At 58.7% G+C, this 16,019-nt stretch overlaps 1 protein-coding gene across 1 annotated transcript in view; it reads left to right on the top strand.

The window, feature by feature from the left end:
- Positions 1-16,019, top strand: part of COL4A1 (collagen type IV alpha 1 chain) — a 105,444-nt gene that overhangs the window by 52,868 nt on the left and 36,557 nt on the right. Inside the window, exons 3-12 of the mRNA XM_058671005.1 lie at positions 9,565-9,654; positions 9,735-9,779; positions 11,065-11,109; positions 11,197-11,259; positions 11,632-11,685; positions 11,820-11,846; positions 12,331-12,414; positions 12,502-12,564; positions 14,348-14,383; positions 14,596-14,637. Of these exons, the coding sequence (XP_058526988.1) occupies positions 9,565-9,654; positions 9,735-9,779; positions 11,065-11,109; positions 11,197-11,259; positions 11,632-11,685; positions 11,820-11,846; positions 12,331-12,414; positions 12,502-12,564; positions 14,348-14,383; positions 14,596-14,637 (549 nt within the window). The remainder of the gene's footprint in view (positions 1-9,564; positions 9,655-9,734; positions 9,780-11,064; positions 11,110-11,196; positions 11,260-11,631; positions 11,686-11,819; positions 11,847-12,330; positions 12,415-12,501; positions 12,565-14,347; positions 14,384-14,595; positions 14,638-16,019) is intronic.

The raw sequence follows: 16,019 nt of genomic DNA on the forward strand, positions 1-16,019 counted from the left end.
GTGAAGGGAATTCTGGGTAACATCACCCTTACACTGACTTACACACACACAATGAAGGGAATTCTGGGTAACATCACCCTTACACTGACTTACACACAGGGTGAAGGGAATTCTGGGTAACATCAGCCTTATACCGACTTATACACAGGCTGAAGGGAGTTCTGGGTGACGTCACCCTTACACTGACTTACACACAGGGTGAAGGGAATTCTGGGTAACACCAGCCTTACACTGACTTACACACAGGGTGAAGGGAATTCTGGGTAACGTCACCCTTACACTGACTTACACACAGGGTGAAGGGAATTCTGGGTAACATCAGCCTTATACCGACTTATACACAGGCTGAAGGGAGTTCTGGGTGACGTCACCCTTACACTGACTTACACACAGGGTGAAGGGAATTCTGGGTAACACCAGCCTTACACTGACTTACACACAGGGTGAAGGGAATTCTGGGTAACGTCACACTTACACTGACTTACACACACACAGTGAAGGGAATTCTGGGTAGCATCAGCCTTACACCAACTTACAGGCTGAAGGGAATTCTGGGTAACGTCACTCTTACACTGACTTACAGGGTGAAGGGAATTCTGGGTAATGTAACCCTTACACTGACTTACACACAGGGTGAAGGGAATTCTGGGTAATGTAACCCTTACACCAACTTATACACACAGGCTGAAGAGAATTCTGGGTAATGTCACCTTTACACCCACTTATACTCACACGGTGAAGGGAATTCTGGGTAATGTCACCCTTACACCGACTTAGACAGGCTGAAGGGAATTCTGGGTAATGTCACCTTTACACCCACTTATACTCACATGGTGAAGGGAATTCTGGGTAATGTCACCCTTACACCAACTTATACACACGAGGCAGAGCCTCTTCGTCCCCTCTCCTGAATGTTCCTGGAAAGTTATGGGTCACCCCGCGGCTCAGGAGGCCTACCTGGCCCTACTGTGCTGTGTTGTGACATAGGAGGCCCTAAGGGAGGCCCTGTGAGCTCTGAGACAGCCTGGCCTGCGCCCTAGATCGGGTGGTGTTTGGTTAGCTTGGACGCAGCCTGCTGTCCCTGCGGAGGGTCATGGCCATGGATGCAGTGGTGTTCACAGCCCTCAGCTGAACCAGGGGCAGCCCTGCCATCACTCTTGATGCTTGGTGTATCATCTGTTTCTTCCACAGCCATCCTGAGGGGCGGGGAGGGACAGGTGCAGTGTCCCACAGTCTGGGGGCCCTGTTTCCTGGGGGCCCTGTTTCCTGGGGGCCCTGTTTCCTGCAGGTGTCCCAGGGCAGTGCTGGGACTCCATCACAGACCCTCAGCTGCAGGTGTCCCAGAGTGCTGGGACTCTATCACAGACCCTCAGCTGCAGGTGTCAGGCGGTGCCTGTTGAGTCTGTGTGTCCTCACCAGTGTGCCCGAGTGTTGTCCTTTGTTAGAGACCTTGGTCAGTGGCCGTCTTTGACCCGACTGTTGGGCAGGGCTGAGTGGGAGGGAGGGAGGGAGGGAGACACTGTGAGTTAGGAAATGGTTAGGAAGCACAGTTGCTCATTTTCTTTGGCATGTCTGAGTTACCTTTAGGAAATGACAGTCTAGGGGTTGTGCTCCACCCTCCCTGGGGACACTTTGCTGTCCATCCTGGGCTCCGGCACCTTTGGACAGCAGGGGCTGCTGCAGGGCCGTGGAGTGGGTGCGCGTGGCCGCGGGGTGAGGCAGGTTTCAGCCCTGACTTTGGGAGGGTTCTGTGGATAAGAGGCCCTGATGCTTCTGTGTCCTCCAGTGTTGGAGCCGTTGCAGGTGGGCGGAGAGCCCTGTGTGGGCGTGGCATGTTCTGTGGAAGCACGTGGCAGGAGGGATGCCTTGCCCGGAACTGCAGTGGGAACTACACTGGCAGGAAGCTGGCACAGGAGCCGGGGCCAGGATTCTCGCCTCTGACAGTGGACCAGGCTTCTGACCCGCTAGCTGGGGAGCCTGGTTTCCATTCCCAGCCAGTTCCCGTTCCTCCGAGTGTGGCCTTCCCACATGGCCTAGGTCTCCTGGATGCTGGGTTTTGTGGAACTTCAGGCTACTCTTTTCTGTTGGGTTCTGAGTGTGACTTTGCGGAGCGCCGAGAGGCTCATGGTTGAAGGGCCAGCTCTGTGACATGCTGGGGCTGACAGGGGACTTGGGGCTCACACGCCCTGGGGCCTCAGTGAGCCGAGCAGCAATAAGTACAAGGACCCCTGGGGGTGGGAACAGAATGTTCCAGATGCCACACTCAGTGGGGCCTGGAGCTGGGCTCCTACACAAACACCTGCTTTGTGGCAGCTGGCTTGAGCTGAAGGCAGCCGGGGACGGGTGTGTTGCCTACCACGGGGTCCCCATCAAACCCTCAGCACAGCTTTAAGGGAAAGAAAAATCCCCGTGAAAGTGCTGAGGTTCAGCCTGAAGTGTGTGTGGCATGCTTTTGTATTCTTCATCATGATTGTTCTTGTCAGGCTGTCTCTGGCATTTGTTTTCGTGTTTGCTCTTATCACGGGCCCATAAAAAACAGTGCGTGACCCAGATTCTGGCATTTCCTGGGTTTTATGTGTCCTAGTTTTGTTCTAAGACCCGGTCACACCCACATGCATTTCCAAGTTTGAGTTCCTGAGCTCCTTAGCTGTGGCAGCATGAAGCCCCCGGAGACGTGTGAGCCCTTGGCTACTGACTGGTGGTCTGCACAGCCCTGGTGAAGGGTGGTCGCAAGGTAACAGCAGTGAAACAGTGCAAGCGAGGGTACGAAGCTGAAAGAGAGCTAAGGTTAAGTTACTTGGTTTCCCGATTGGCTTTCCTGGGTATATGCAAATGTTCTTCCCACGTGGGGTGTAGAACAGATGAGAACATCTACCACCACCAACCCCATCACTCTGAAAAGTCCCCACAGTCACACTGCTCAGTGTTTGTCACTTTGTAGCCCCAGGATCCAGGCTACTAGTTTTATACTTGTAAATTTGATAGCGGTTTGAATTTTAAAGAAAATCCTAGAGCGCTCCTGGGCCTGAATCCTGTCATCTGTACCCACAATAGTGTGTGCATTTGGTGCTGTTAGCAGTAACGTGTTAGCTAGGAACATTCTAGAAAAGACGCTTAATGCTTCCTGGTCCTTTAGAGAAATTGAGAACAGGAGAACTTGGTGTGTGGGCTCAGAGCTCTCTCTGGTGGCAAGAGCTAGGAGTGCATGTGGCCTCCCCTGCTCAGGGGCTGGGCCCGCCGCCCTGGCACCTGCCCTTGCTGGGACCCCAGGCACCACCTGTTGGGTCCTCTCCAAGGAAGCACAGCCGTCGGGGGCTCCGTGGGGGTTGTGTGAATGGGGAGGGGGGTGAGTGTGCTGTCTTCACTGGGGCTGACATGCCTGGGCAGAGGGTCCTACTGGAGGAGGAGGGGGGGGAAGGGTCTGGGGGGTCCTGGACGTTTTGGGGCAGCTTCTCCTGCCCGCCCCCCTGCATCCTCGGGTTTGAGTGGTGGTTGGGCCAGCTAGGAGTAGCTGCTGCTTGCAGTGAATTGTTAGGAAAATGGTTGCCCCCTGAGAATGCCCCAGTGCAAGGCAGGATGGATGGGATTTAGGGGTCAGCAGGATCCTGAGACCGCCTGGCTGCTTTGGGGGTGGTGGCTGAGCAGGCCCACCTGGATCAGGTCCCTGGCCGTGCCGCAGCCACGTCACTGTTTCTGCAGCCCAGGCTGTAGGTGTCTGGTTCGGCAGCTCTCTGGGTTCTGCTCAGTGGCTCCTGGGAGACGTTTTGTGGAGTGCTCCTTTGTGACAGTTGTTTCACACTGGCAGATGGTGGGCAGGTGCCAAGAGAATCTCCTTAGCCCGGAAAAGAGCTCCTGTTTCATTTCTTTTTGGCAAAAGTTGACCCATCAGAAACCCTGAGTGTGGCTGTGCTGTGGGGCTGGCCGCCTTTGCTGCTCAGCGTGTAGCTGTGCTGATCTGTGTCCTGTCCATGTTGAGTCCTGCGGGAACTGGCAAGCCTGAAGTTGGACCAGATTCTGGGTGGACCCAGACACCGCTTTCTGCCAGGCTCACACAGCTCCCAGCTGCACCTGTGGCCCTCCTGCATATTGGGGCTCTCCACCAGGGACAGACTGGTCTTCGTGCCCTGCTCCTCTGGTCCACAATGCACAGGCATTGGGATTCTCCACTTGGAGGCTGGAATTCTGAGGCAAACGTGGCAGGCCTGGCCGCGGAGGGAACAGGGCCGTCCCTGGTGCTTCGTGGCCAGAATGCGGCAGCTGCAGTGTTCCAGTGCCGATGGGAGCAGGTCACAGCTGGCCCAGCCACAGCCAGGGGCTGGGGATGGCTCTGTGGTCTGTGCCATTGGGGACAGCAGGGCTGGGGTCTGCTGCAAGTCCAGGGATGGCTCAAGCCCCGGGCTCTGAGGTCCTGGGGGAGGGCTGCCTCATTACTTATGTACTAATGTAATTTGACTTTTAATGTCTGCATTCTTCCAGTTATTGGGAATGTCCTCCTTTGGAGGGGGTGTCTCCTTGCTGTGCCCCTCCCCTGCTGTGAGCTCAGGCCTTTCTGGCCAGCGCTGTGCAGGGAGGGGGAGGGCTCCTGACCCGGCTACTGGCAGCCCCACCGCAGGGGCGTGGGAGAGTGACCAGTTGCTGCTGGGCTGTGTGCACCCTGCCAGCCTGCTTCCTGCCTTCCTAGGAAACGTTTCCGGGTAAGAAAGCCGAGTGTGCAGGGTGCGCCCGCCCCTCCCCCGAGCTAGCCTGCGTGCCCATGGGGTGCTGCGTTCACATGGCCATGTTCTGCCTGTCCGCCTCTCAGGGCTAGGTGCCCCCGACCCTAATGCAGCTGCCCACCCCTTTCCCAGCAGCTCTGGCTTTAGGTGCTGGCCCTGCAGCTGTCTGGTCATGCCTGGTTCCAGGCGTTGGCCATGGGAATTCTTGGCTCTGCAGTCACCCCTCGGGCCACAGTCACTTCCACATCCCTCACTTCTCCGAGCCCTTGCCTGGAGGCCCTAAACTCAAGCCCAGCAGGCTCCGGGTGGCCCCAGGACTGAGCCTGGCCCTGGGCAGGGCTCTGGGATCCCGCCTGAGCAGCTCCCTCTGTTCATAGGACACGTCTGTGGCATCCTGCCTCGGGCCCGTGTCAGGCCTGGCTGCTGACCTGTCCAGAGGCCGAGGTTTGTGCCCCGGTTCTTTGACTGGATGGCAGGGGCAGTCTGCCAGTCCCTGGGCTCAGCTCCGTTTAGGCTGGTGGCCATGCTGCCAGGGTTAGAGACCACATGCGCCACCACCCAGGTTAGAGACACCTCATGCTTCCCACCCAGGTTAGAGACCCCATGCACACCCCTGGGTTAGAGACCCCCATGCCCCCAGGTGCATGCGGGTTAGAAACCCCATGTGCCCCCCCCAGGTTAGAAACCCCATGTGCCCCCCAGGTTAGAGACCCCATGCCCCCAGGTTAGAGACCGCATGTGCCACCACCCAGGTTAGAGACCCCATGCGCCCTCCCCAGGTTAGAGACCCCATGCGCCCTCCCCAGGTTAGAGACCCCATGTGCCCCCCAGGTTAGAGACCACATGCCCCCAGGTTAGAGACCCCATGTGCCCCCCGTTAGAGACCCCATGTGCCCTCCCCAGGTTAGAGACCCCATGCACCCTCCCCAGGTTAGAGACCCCATGCGCCCTCCCCAGGTTAGAAACCCCATGTGCCCCCAGGTTAGAGACCCCATGCCCCCAGGTTAGAGACCCCATGTGCCCCCCCAGGTTAGAGACCCCATGTGCCCCCCAGGTTAGAGACCTCGTGCAGGCCCGCCGTCAGCCCCCTGACTTGGAGTTCTGACTTGGCTGGGTTACCCATCCTAGCCTTGACTTTCTGAGCCCTGAGCTGATTTGCACGTGATGCAGATGTAAGGAGGAAGGGAAGGCTGTTAAGATGAAAGAACGCTTGCTTCCCCTGTTGGCCTGATTTTGTGAGAAGCTCCTGCTGGATTTGGATAAGCCAACACGTTCTGTTGCTGCCCGCGGGAAGTGCTGCCCCTGCCCGTGGGCACTGGCTGACCGCGCTGCCGTCACGCTGCGTGCTGCTGCCCTGCGTGCCCGTTAGCCTTGGCGTCTGGTCCTTTCCCGTCGGGTCTGAGCTGCTCCAAGGGAGGCTGCAGCAGTGGTCACTCCTCCTGTTGGTCCGTGGACTCCTCTGTTAGCACAGTGTGGCCCTGATGCTGCACAGACTTTGCAATGAAATGGTTTGTGTCGCCACTGCTGTGTTGAGTACTGCCTGTGCCTTCCGGCATGGCCTGGCCTGACCTGTGAGGCCGCCATGTCCTCCTGGACCTGCTGTCGATACCTCCTGGGAGCTCCCCCAGAGGGCAGGGGTGGAGGGGCTGTGACCGTGAGCACCCGCTGCAGCTGCGAGGTCTGGGCTGCACATGGCTGGCCTCCTGAACCTCCCACACGGCTCAGCCAGCTCTCAGCATTTCCTGTGGCCCCTGTGGAAGTTTGCTGAAAGCTCCAAGGACATGTTTGGCCTCATGTAACACTTCCTCACTGCGTGGCTCCTTGAATGTCCCCGCAGCCCCGCCCCATCTGTGCTGTGCTCCGGTTCCCACAGCAGCCCTGGACGGGCCATGGGCTGCCGGATTCCTCGTCAGCACTTTTGTCCGGACTGACGGCTTGGGGGAGGAATGACAAGGGTTGGGTCAATGAAGGGGTCGCTTTCTTCTCAGCTCCCCCGGGCCGAGCTGCTGGGATCCTGCGCTTACGTCAGTGCCCTGGGGACAGTTGGGGAGGAATGTGGGTTTGCCAGAGGAACAAGCGTTGGGATTCCAGATTCCTTGGCTCCATTCCCGTGAGTCCCGGAGGTCACCTGGTGGCGTGTGATGTGTCGGTAATCGCGGCAGCTTCATTTTCCCATCTGTGAAATGGATTTAAAAGGGTGGCCTGAGCTCACGTCGGGGAACCGCCAGCCAGCGCTGCCGGGAACCTGCGTGCTCTGGTGACCCAGAAATACCCAGGCCTGGGTGCGGGTGACCTCATTGCTATTTCTGGCTCTGTGCTGACTCAGGAAGGACCTGGGAGAAAGCGGGCCCTCTGGCCCTGCTCCCCGGCGCCTGCCCGCTCGCGAATAGATGCTGCTGGTAACGAGCTATTCTAAAAATACTGGCCGCACGTTAGCAGGAAGCTCGGGCATGGCGTGGGTCATTTATGGCATTTCCTTCCGGCCTGCCGTTAGCAACTCGGGGTGCACAATTTGAGTTTGCTTTCTTTAATTTCATGCCAGCTCCTGGCAGGCTTGTGTTATGCCCGGGATATTTTGCTCCGTGACTGTCCCTGCCTGGTGACGGTGCCCGCATGGCTGTCTTTCCCCCAAGCAGGTTTCTGGTTCAAGGCCTCAGGGGGCCAGAGCCAGCGTTCCTGGTTGCCTCAGGTGCCGTGGGCCCCGCAGGGATCGGCATCTGCACTGTTCCTCCCAGTGGAGGCCCCGGCTGCCGCGCTGAGCCCACACTGTGTGGTCGTTGTCCTGTGGAGGCCCCGGCTGTCGTGCTGCACTGTGTGGTCGCTGTCCTGTGGAGGCCCCGGCTGCTGCACCGCACTGTGTGGTCACTGTTCAGTGGAGTCCCCGGCTGCCGCGCTGAGCCCGCCCTGTGTGGTTGCTGCTCAGTGGAGGCCCTGGCTGCCGTGCTGCGCTGAGCCCGCACTGTGTGGTTGCTGTCCTGTGGAGGCCCCGGCTGCTGCACTGCACTGTGCGGTCGCTGAGCCCACCCTGTGTGGTCGCTGCCTTTGTTCAGATCCTGAGTGTAGATGGCACGACCAGCAGGACCTCTCGGCTTGTTGTGTGACAGTGTGTGGGCAGGGTGGGCCAGGCAAGCAGGTTGGGAGGAGGGTGACTTGGAGTGTCGCGCAGCTGGGTGATGTGATGCCCCTGGGGATGTGCCGCTTGGGAGTGACGGTTAGTGTCGCAGAACCTGAACTAGTGGGCTCATCTTCGTCTGCCCAGGAGGGCTTGGTAGCAAAGTTGGGGCCAGGGAGCCCTGCCTGCCATGGGGGAGCCCGCCTGCCTCCGGGGAGCCCTGCCGTGGGGAGCCCTGCCATGGGGAGCCCCGCCTGCCTCCGGGGAGCCCCGTCTGTTGTGGGGGAGCCCTGCCATGGGGGAGCGCTGCCTGCCTCAGGGGAGCCCCGCCTGCCGTCTCCACAGGGTCTTGTGTTTTCCCAGCAGCTGATGGTGCTCACTGAGTCCTCCCAACCACTGACGTAAGACTGCATGGGAGCCCACACACTGTTGAGAAATGGGTTTTCTGGCTTTCTTGCTAGAATTGTGTTTTTTTTTTTTTCTTACATGTTGGCCAGCTGAATACAGCAGTCTTCCCAGGACTTGCCTACACTGGGCTCTGGCTGCCTTGTCCTGGCGGGTCAGCATGGCGTGTGTCCTGCATGTATCCTGCCTGGTTCCTGTTGCTGGCTGGCTGTGCCCACCGTGTGGCCCACCTCTGCTGCCACCAGCCTGTGTTTCTGCGTTCCTGCCTCCCCTGCTCCCTTCCCGCGTTGTCAATGTCCACTGAGGACTGGCATAAGGTTCCAGCTTCCTCCTGGTCCAGCTGAGCGTCTGTTCTGTTTGGAGTGTGATATCTGCTCTGTGTGTGTGTGTGTCCCCTGGGTAACCATCATGATCTGGGACAGTTCTGTCTGTTCCATGGCGTGTTGGGACAACAGGGGCGCCCAGGGCATGCTGTAAGCGTCCCTTGCTCGGCCCAAGGTCCCACAGAGAAAGGCTCATGGCTGTGCACATCACACACCTCGGTGCCCTGTGCCCCAAACAAGAGAGGGTGCCATCCAGCCAGGTGGTGGGAGAAAACCTACTCACCAGGGTTTCATTTACTCAGCACATCATTTAGCCTTTAATGTCTGTAAAGCATTGTGTCGGTTGAGTACTTGGGAGCCTGCCACCACCTGGGAGACCTGGTGCGGTTCTGAACTTGTGGCTTCCGCCTGGCCCAGCCCTGGCCGGGGAAGGTGTTTGGTGGAGTGGACCTGTGGCTGGAAGCTCTCTCTCCCACTCTTTAAATGTGAAAACAGGGGAAACCTCTTGGAAAGCCTGGTGCTGGGTGCCACATTGCACTGCTTCCTGCCGTTCGGAAGTTAGAGCAGGGCACAGTTCGCCACAGCACAAGTGGGCTTCACTTTCACATACCTGCTAGAGATGCGTGTTCTGTTTGCTGCTGAGCCCTGGGAAGCGGGTCATGAGACCCTGGGATCCCCAGGGAAGCAGAATGGTGAGGCGGGGCCACAGGCGGATGGGTGAGGGGCTGTCGGAGGAGCTGCACATGCACTGAGGCCCAGCCGTGTGCCTGCACACAGGATGGCCGCCTGAGGACCTGCTGTTCTGACACCTGTCTGGCCTCTTTGTCTGGGCCCGCAGGGGACTGGGCAGTGCTGCCCCTGCTGGGTCCCGTGACAGTCTCTCCCAAATGCCACTTATATGCACCCAGAAATGATGGGGCACTTGTGCCAGCACGCCCCCGGCCCTGCTGCATGGGCACCGCTTGGTCCCAGGTGTGGCCGGCTGCCTGACCATGTCCTTTTGCTTCAGGGGGAAAGAGGCCTCCCAGGGCTACAAGGAGTCATTGGCTTCCCGGGAATGCAAGGACCCGAGGGGCCACAGGGACCACCGGGACAGAAGGTGAGGAGACCCCTGCGGGGTTGGCTGGCTGGGATTGCCCCAATGCTTCTGGCAGCAAGTTACCCGCTCTTCTCTTCTAGGGTGACACTGGAGAGCCAGGACTGCCCGGCACGAAAGGGACAAGGGTGAGTGCAGCTGGTGTTGGATGGGGCATGAGCTGGGGGAAGCTGGTGTTGGATGGGGCATGAGCTGGGGGAAGCTGGTGTTGGATGGGGCATGAGCTGGGCGAAGTTGGTGTTGGATGGGGCATGAGCTGGGGGAAGCTGGTGTTGGTGTGGGGCATGAGCTGGGGGAAGCTGGTGTTGGATGGGGCATGAGCTGAGGGAGGCCGGTGTTGGATGGGGCATGAGCTGGGCGAAGCTGGTGTTGGATGGGGCATGAGCTGGGGGAAGCTGGTGTTGGTGTGGGGCATGAGCTGGGGGAAGCTGGTGTTGGATGGGGCATGAGCTTGAGGGAGGCCGGTGTTGGATGGGGCATGAGCTGGGCGAAGCTGGTGTTGGATGGGGCATGAGCTGGGGGAAGCCGGTGTTGGATGGGGCATGAGCTGGGCGAAGCTGGTGTTGGATGGGGCATGAGCTGGGCGAAGCCGGTGTTGGATGGGGCATGAGCTGGGCGAAGCTGGTGTTGGATGGGGCATGAGCTGGGGGGTCCCTCTGGTCCTGTCCTGTTCCCCGTGACCGTGCTGTGTGCACACCGTGCTTCCAAGCACTTGGCTGTGCCACGCTCAGGTTCTCTCTTAATGCACGTGTCTGCCAGGTGCAGGCTGTGACTGGCGGCCTGGGATGCGGAGAGGGAGGGCAGTCATGATGGAGAGGTGGCTTTCCTGGGCAGGAAAGGCCGTGCCCTTAACCCTGGCTCGCTGCCTCTTCCTTCTTTACACTCCACTTTTCCTGATGTTCCCATTCCTGGAAAATACAAAAACATTAAATACAATAAAATAACGGATGCTCTTTGTAAGAAATTAACAAGAGCTTGTAACCGTAAGTGCCGCACTGCTGACACTTCTACAGCTCCTGAGCAGGAGACAACAGGAAACAGCTCGTAACCCTCGGGTGGGTGCATTGTAGCAGCTCCAGATGGCGAGCTGCGGTCCCAGACGGTGGCTGGGCTGCTCTGCTGCTTCCCAGAGCACTGACATTGCAGTGGGGTGTGGGTGTGCCCCTTCACAACGCCCCAGTGTCCACGTGGCTGAGCGGAAAGCCCAGTTAGGTTCAGAATGTGTGGCCTTGGTTTGGGGGTGACCAGCAGTTGGCTTGTGATGTAGGACTGCTGTGGTCAGCCTGGACAATCTCTGTCCCCTGGGGGAGGCTGCCTGGTGCCTCCAAGTGCTAGGTACCCGGGTGTGTGCGGCGAGAGGGTGTGAGGTGCCCCCTTGCTCGGGATCAAATGCATTTGTTTCTGTTCTTGCAGGGACCGCCAGGGGCGGCCGGCTACCCCGGGAACCCAGGACTTCCTGTATGTACATAAAGTGCTTCATTTATGAACCATTTTACCACCAGAGGGGTTTCTGTTTTGGTCACCTCTTTGCTTGGTCAATTACAGGGTATCCCTGGCCAAGACGGTCCCCCCGGCCCTCCAGGTATCCCAGGATGCAACGGTACAAAGGTGAATTGCCAGCCGGAACCGTGCCCTGGGGGCCCCGTTTGTGCACCTGTGTACTGGGGTGGCAGGGAGGGGCTGCTGTGTTAACCTAGCTCAGAAAGTCGCTTGTTTTAAAGCTGTCCTTCTTTGGTGAGGTGTACAGAGGAGATGGAACTGTGTTTCCGGAGACTTATAAAATTGCTCTGGTCAGTGACTAAGTCGGGCAGGAAAATTCCCTTCGGACTTGTCTCTGTTAACCGTGGGCACGCAGAGGGACAGCCAGCGACAGCCACTGTCGGGCTCCATTTCTGACCAGCAGGGGACAGTTCCTGGAGGGTGGGACGGAGCCACCACTGGTGTCTGGGGCTTGGCCACTGAGCCCACTGTTTCCTTCAGGGAGAGAGAGGCCCGCTGGGCCCGCCTGGCCTGCCTGGATTCATGGGGAACCCTGTGAGTAGCGGGCTCTTCCCATGGGGTGGTCTCTCCCTTCCCCTCACTTCCTTTGCTTCTTGCACACACATCTTGATGCTAATGAGATTTTGAGTAAAAAAAAAATAACCGAATACTCACACTTTGTTTTGCAGGGCCCTCCCGGGCTGCCAGGCATGAAGGTAATCTTGTTTTTACTTTCTCAAATTTATTAAAGGGATTCTGCTGTTGAAAACAGTTTCTTTTTACAAAGAAACTGATTTTGTGTCAGTTTCGCTGAGCTATTGGCTGTTGATGTTCCCAGGCTCTGCCATGGCCAGGGGAGGTCTGGGTGATACTCGCCCGCTTGCAGTCAACAGGGCCGGTGTGCAGGCCAAGGACTTCCTCTGTCTCAGGGCTCGGGCTGTCGCTCCTGGCCTTTCTTGGGTTGTGTCTTTGTGAGAGCAGCCTGCCCATGTAGCCTGCCCACCGGAGCCTGGTGTCCCATCTGCAGGGTGGACAGCCAGGGGCGCCACATCTGAGGCCCTCGGCTGTCCACGTCCTAGGTGACTGCGCACGGCTGGTGCGATCCGGGCTGTCCCCACCTGTCTTGCCAAGTGTGGGCTTTGAGATCAGCTGTACTTTGGAGTGGGATTTGCAACTTTGTCTTCTTTTTCCACCCTCCAGGGGGATCCCGGGGAAATACTTGGCCATGTGCCTGGGATGCTGCTTAAAGGCGAAAGAGGATTTCCTGGAGCCCCGGGGCTGCCGGTGAGCATTCACTGAGTAATTCCCAGCCAGAACCCAATGGTTTCCCACTTGGTGTTTTAATTCTTTTCCCCTCTTAATCCATTGCAGGGCCCGCCAGGATTGCCTGGGCTGCAAGGCCCCGTGGGCCCACCAGGGTTTACTGGACCCCCCGTAAGTGTCTGAGGGTATCTGCGGAGACAGCCACTTGGAGAAAGGCTGTGCAGAAGGGGTGGGCATGAGGAAGACGAACTTGGTGGCTGCACCTCTTGATTTGGGGATGTCACAGGCAGCCTCTTAAGAACACAAGTGGCCTCTGTTTGTCCCAGGGTGGGGGAAGGGGCAGTATAGTTCAGCGTGGCCAGTTGCCCCAAAACAGATGCCACCACTGTCGGTAAGTGATGCAAAGACAGGCCAGGCTGGGCCCCGGGAGCTTCACCGTCACGACATGGGGTGGGCCCCGGGAGCTTCACCGTCACAACAAGGGGTGGGCCCCGGGAGCTTCACCGTCACGACATGGGGTGGGCCCCGGGAGCTTCACCGTCACGACATGGGGTGGGCCCCGGGAGCTTCACCGTCACGACATGGGGTGGGCCCCGGGAGCTTCACCGTCACGACATGGGGTGGGCCCCGGGAGCTTCACCGTCACGACATGGGGTGGGCCCCGGGAGCTTCACCGTCACGACAAGGGGTGGGCCCCGGGAGCTTCGCCGTCACTACATGGGGTGGGCCCCGGGAGCTTCACCGTCACGGCATGGGGTGGGCCCCGGGAGCTTCACTGTCGCAGCATGGGGTGGTCCGTTGGGGGCCCCGCAGCCAGTGCTCTGAGCAGAGGCACCTTGCATTCACCTCACACGCCTGCCTGAGGGTGACACAAATGTGTGCACACAGCCACATACATGTAGACAGCTGTACATTATATGTAAATGTTTGCAGAATGGGGGACAGAGCTGGACAGCAATCTCCTGTCCACTGGTTCACTCCCCAAGCACCTGTGAAAGCTCGGACTGGGCCAGGCTGCAGCTAGCAGCTGGGAACGCGTTCTGTGTCTCCCACATGTGTGACGGGAACCCAGGCACTTGCGCCGTCTCCTGCCGCCTCCCGGGGTGTGTGAGCAGGGAGCTGGAGCTGGAAGACAACGGCAGGCAGGCTGTGCCATGTGGGCACCAGAGCATCCTGGCCACGAGACCAGATGCCCACTCCCAGGCTAGTCACTTGTTGAAGTGTAGCCTCTTTTCTGTTCTTGTGAATAGATGTGGAAAGCAGATCTTGTTTTTCCCTCCTAAGGTGACGGAAAAGAGCCTGAGACCGTTGGCAACACACGACCTTGTTTTGGATTCCCTGCCATGTACTCAGGGAGCCTCGGGATCTGTTTGGTTTTGAAGATTGATTTATTTGAAAGTCAGAAACACGGAGTGAGCTTGACCTTGCATGTGCTGGTTCACTCCCTCGAGGGCCGTGACCGCCAGGGCCGAGCCAGGTCGAAGCCGGGAGCTCCATCAGGGTCTCCCACGCTGATGCAGGGGCCTGAGGACTTGGTACTTCTTGTGCTGTTCCCAGGCCCATTAACAGGAAGCTGGATCGGAAGTGGAGCAGCTGGGGCAGGAATTAGTGCCCACACAGATGGTGCGGCCCCAGAGCTGTGCCATAGTGCCTATCCCGTTGGGTTTTGAAGACGATGCCCAGGACAAATGTTTAGTGCCAGCCCACAGCCCCAGGGCTCCTGGTGAGAGGCTGGCAGCCTTGGGTGCTGCCCAAGCTTTTGTGCTGTATTAACGATCGTCCCGGACCAGTTTCTTTCTTTCTTTTTTTTCCAAAAGTTTCACAGCCCAGACAGGAAATTTGAGAACTGCAGGATCACATTAAGTGGTCAGCCTTAGGAAAGGTTTGCACGAAGCAGGGGTTACAGGTCCCTGGGTCTGTGAGTTGTGTTTAACTTTAATGTCCTCTCCCACAGGGTCCCCCAGGCCCTCCTGGCCCTCCCGGTGAAAAGGTGAGTTCTTTGGTGTTCTGAATTTCATGACAAGATTTGAAAAAAGCATCTTTACGCAAGCGTCTGTCTCTACCCAGCCCCCCAGGGGTCTCCTCCCCACGGTCCTCTGCCTCTCTGTCCTCGGTCACTGCCGGGGAATGTATGATGTTGGTGGGATGGTCTGGGCCGACTTGATGGCTCCAGTCATGAAAGCCACATTTTTTTACCCACAGGGGCAGATGGGTCTAAGTTTCCAAGGACCAAAAGGCGACAAGGTAAGTGCATTTCCTGCGTGTTCCCGCGTGTAGCATTGCAGCTGAGGTCGCCTCCTCCTGACGTGCGCCACTGTCACTCTTGCCTGGCTGTCTTTGAGGCTGACTGTATGTGTCGTAGAGCTGTGGGGTTGCTGCGTTGAGAGTGGCTTTCTCAGGAGCTGGAATACACTGACATGCTCCTGGCGTGATCCACTGGCAGAGCGCAGTGAGGACATTGACTGGCACACAGTGGGGCACAAAGTGAGTCAGCATCTTCCCTGGAGAGCAAGCCAGGACCAGAATGCCTAACAGCCAGCTGCACCTGGCCATCAGACTGCCGAGGTGACGTTTGGCAGTTGGTGGATCTTTCCAAGGGCCATGCAGGTAAAGAGGAAGGCATAGGCTGGAACAGGCAACTTCATCTTGGGAAGGAGGCAGCCTGTGCGTCCCTGGTCCCTGTGTCATTCTGCTGGCTTCTCAGGTTCACACAAGTGACAGGGCAGATGGGGCATCCCTGTAGCTGCTGCTTCTGCCTGGGTACCAGTGGGCAAGCTGGGCTGTGATCACCACCAGGGGCCTGGACAGGGCTGGGCTGGTCAGCCGGCCTGGACAGGGCTGGGCTGGTCAGCGGCTCTGGACAGGACTGGGCTGGTCAGTGGGTCTGGACAGGGCTGGGCTGTGATCACCACCAGGGGCCTGGACATGGCTGGGCTGGTCAGCGGGCCTGGACAGGACTGGGCTGGGCTGGTCAGCAGGCCTGGACAGTGCTGGGCTGGTCAGCGGGTCTGGACAGGACTGGGCTGGGCTGGTCAGCGGGCCTGGACAGGGCTGGGCTGGTCAGTGGGTCTGGACAGGGCTGGTCAGCGGGTCTGGACAGGGCTGGGCTGGTCAGCAGGCCTGGACAGTGCTGGGCTGGTCAGCGGGTCTGGACAGGACTGGGCTGGGCTGGTCAGTGGGCCTGGACAGGGCTGGGCTGGTCAGTGGGTCTGGACAGGGCTGGTCAGCGGGTCTGGACAGGGCTGGGCTGGTCAGCGGGTCTGGACAGGACTGGGCTGGTCAGCGGGTCTGGACAGGACTGGGCTGGTCAGTGGGTCTGGACAGGGCTGGTCAGCGGGCATGGACAGGGCTGGTCAGCGGGCAGCAGGCCTCACCCTAGTTTCTGCCCTGTGTTCGTAATCAGCCTTACAGTGAAGTGGTCTTGGCACTTAGGCAGTTGGTATCGGGGCGTCCTCTGTGCCTCTGTCAGCTTTCCCGTTCTAGCAGTCGGGGTGCTGGGGTTTGACTCTGGTGGCTGTCCTCTTACTTCCTGTGGCCTGTAAGCTCCTGCTCCCTCCTCAGCCGGCCTAGGTGCCGGCCTGTGCTGTCACTGGGCAGGACGGCCTTAGTTAGATGTACAGATGTAG

This window comes from Ochotona princeps, chromosome 12 (assembly GCF_030435755.1).
Source record: "Ochotona princeps isolate mOchPri1 chromosome 12, mOchPri1.hap1, whole genome shotgun sequence".
In the NCBI taxonomy this organism is placed as follows: domain Eukaryota; kingdom Metazoa; phylum Chordata; class Mammalia; order Lagomorpha; family Ochotonidae; genus Ochotona; species Ochotona princeps.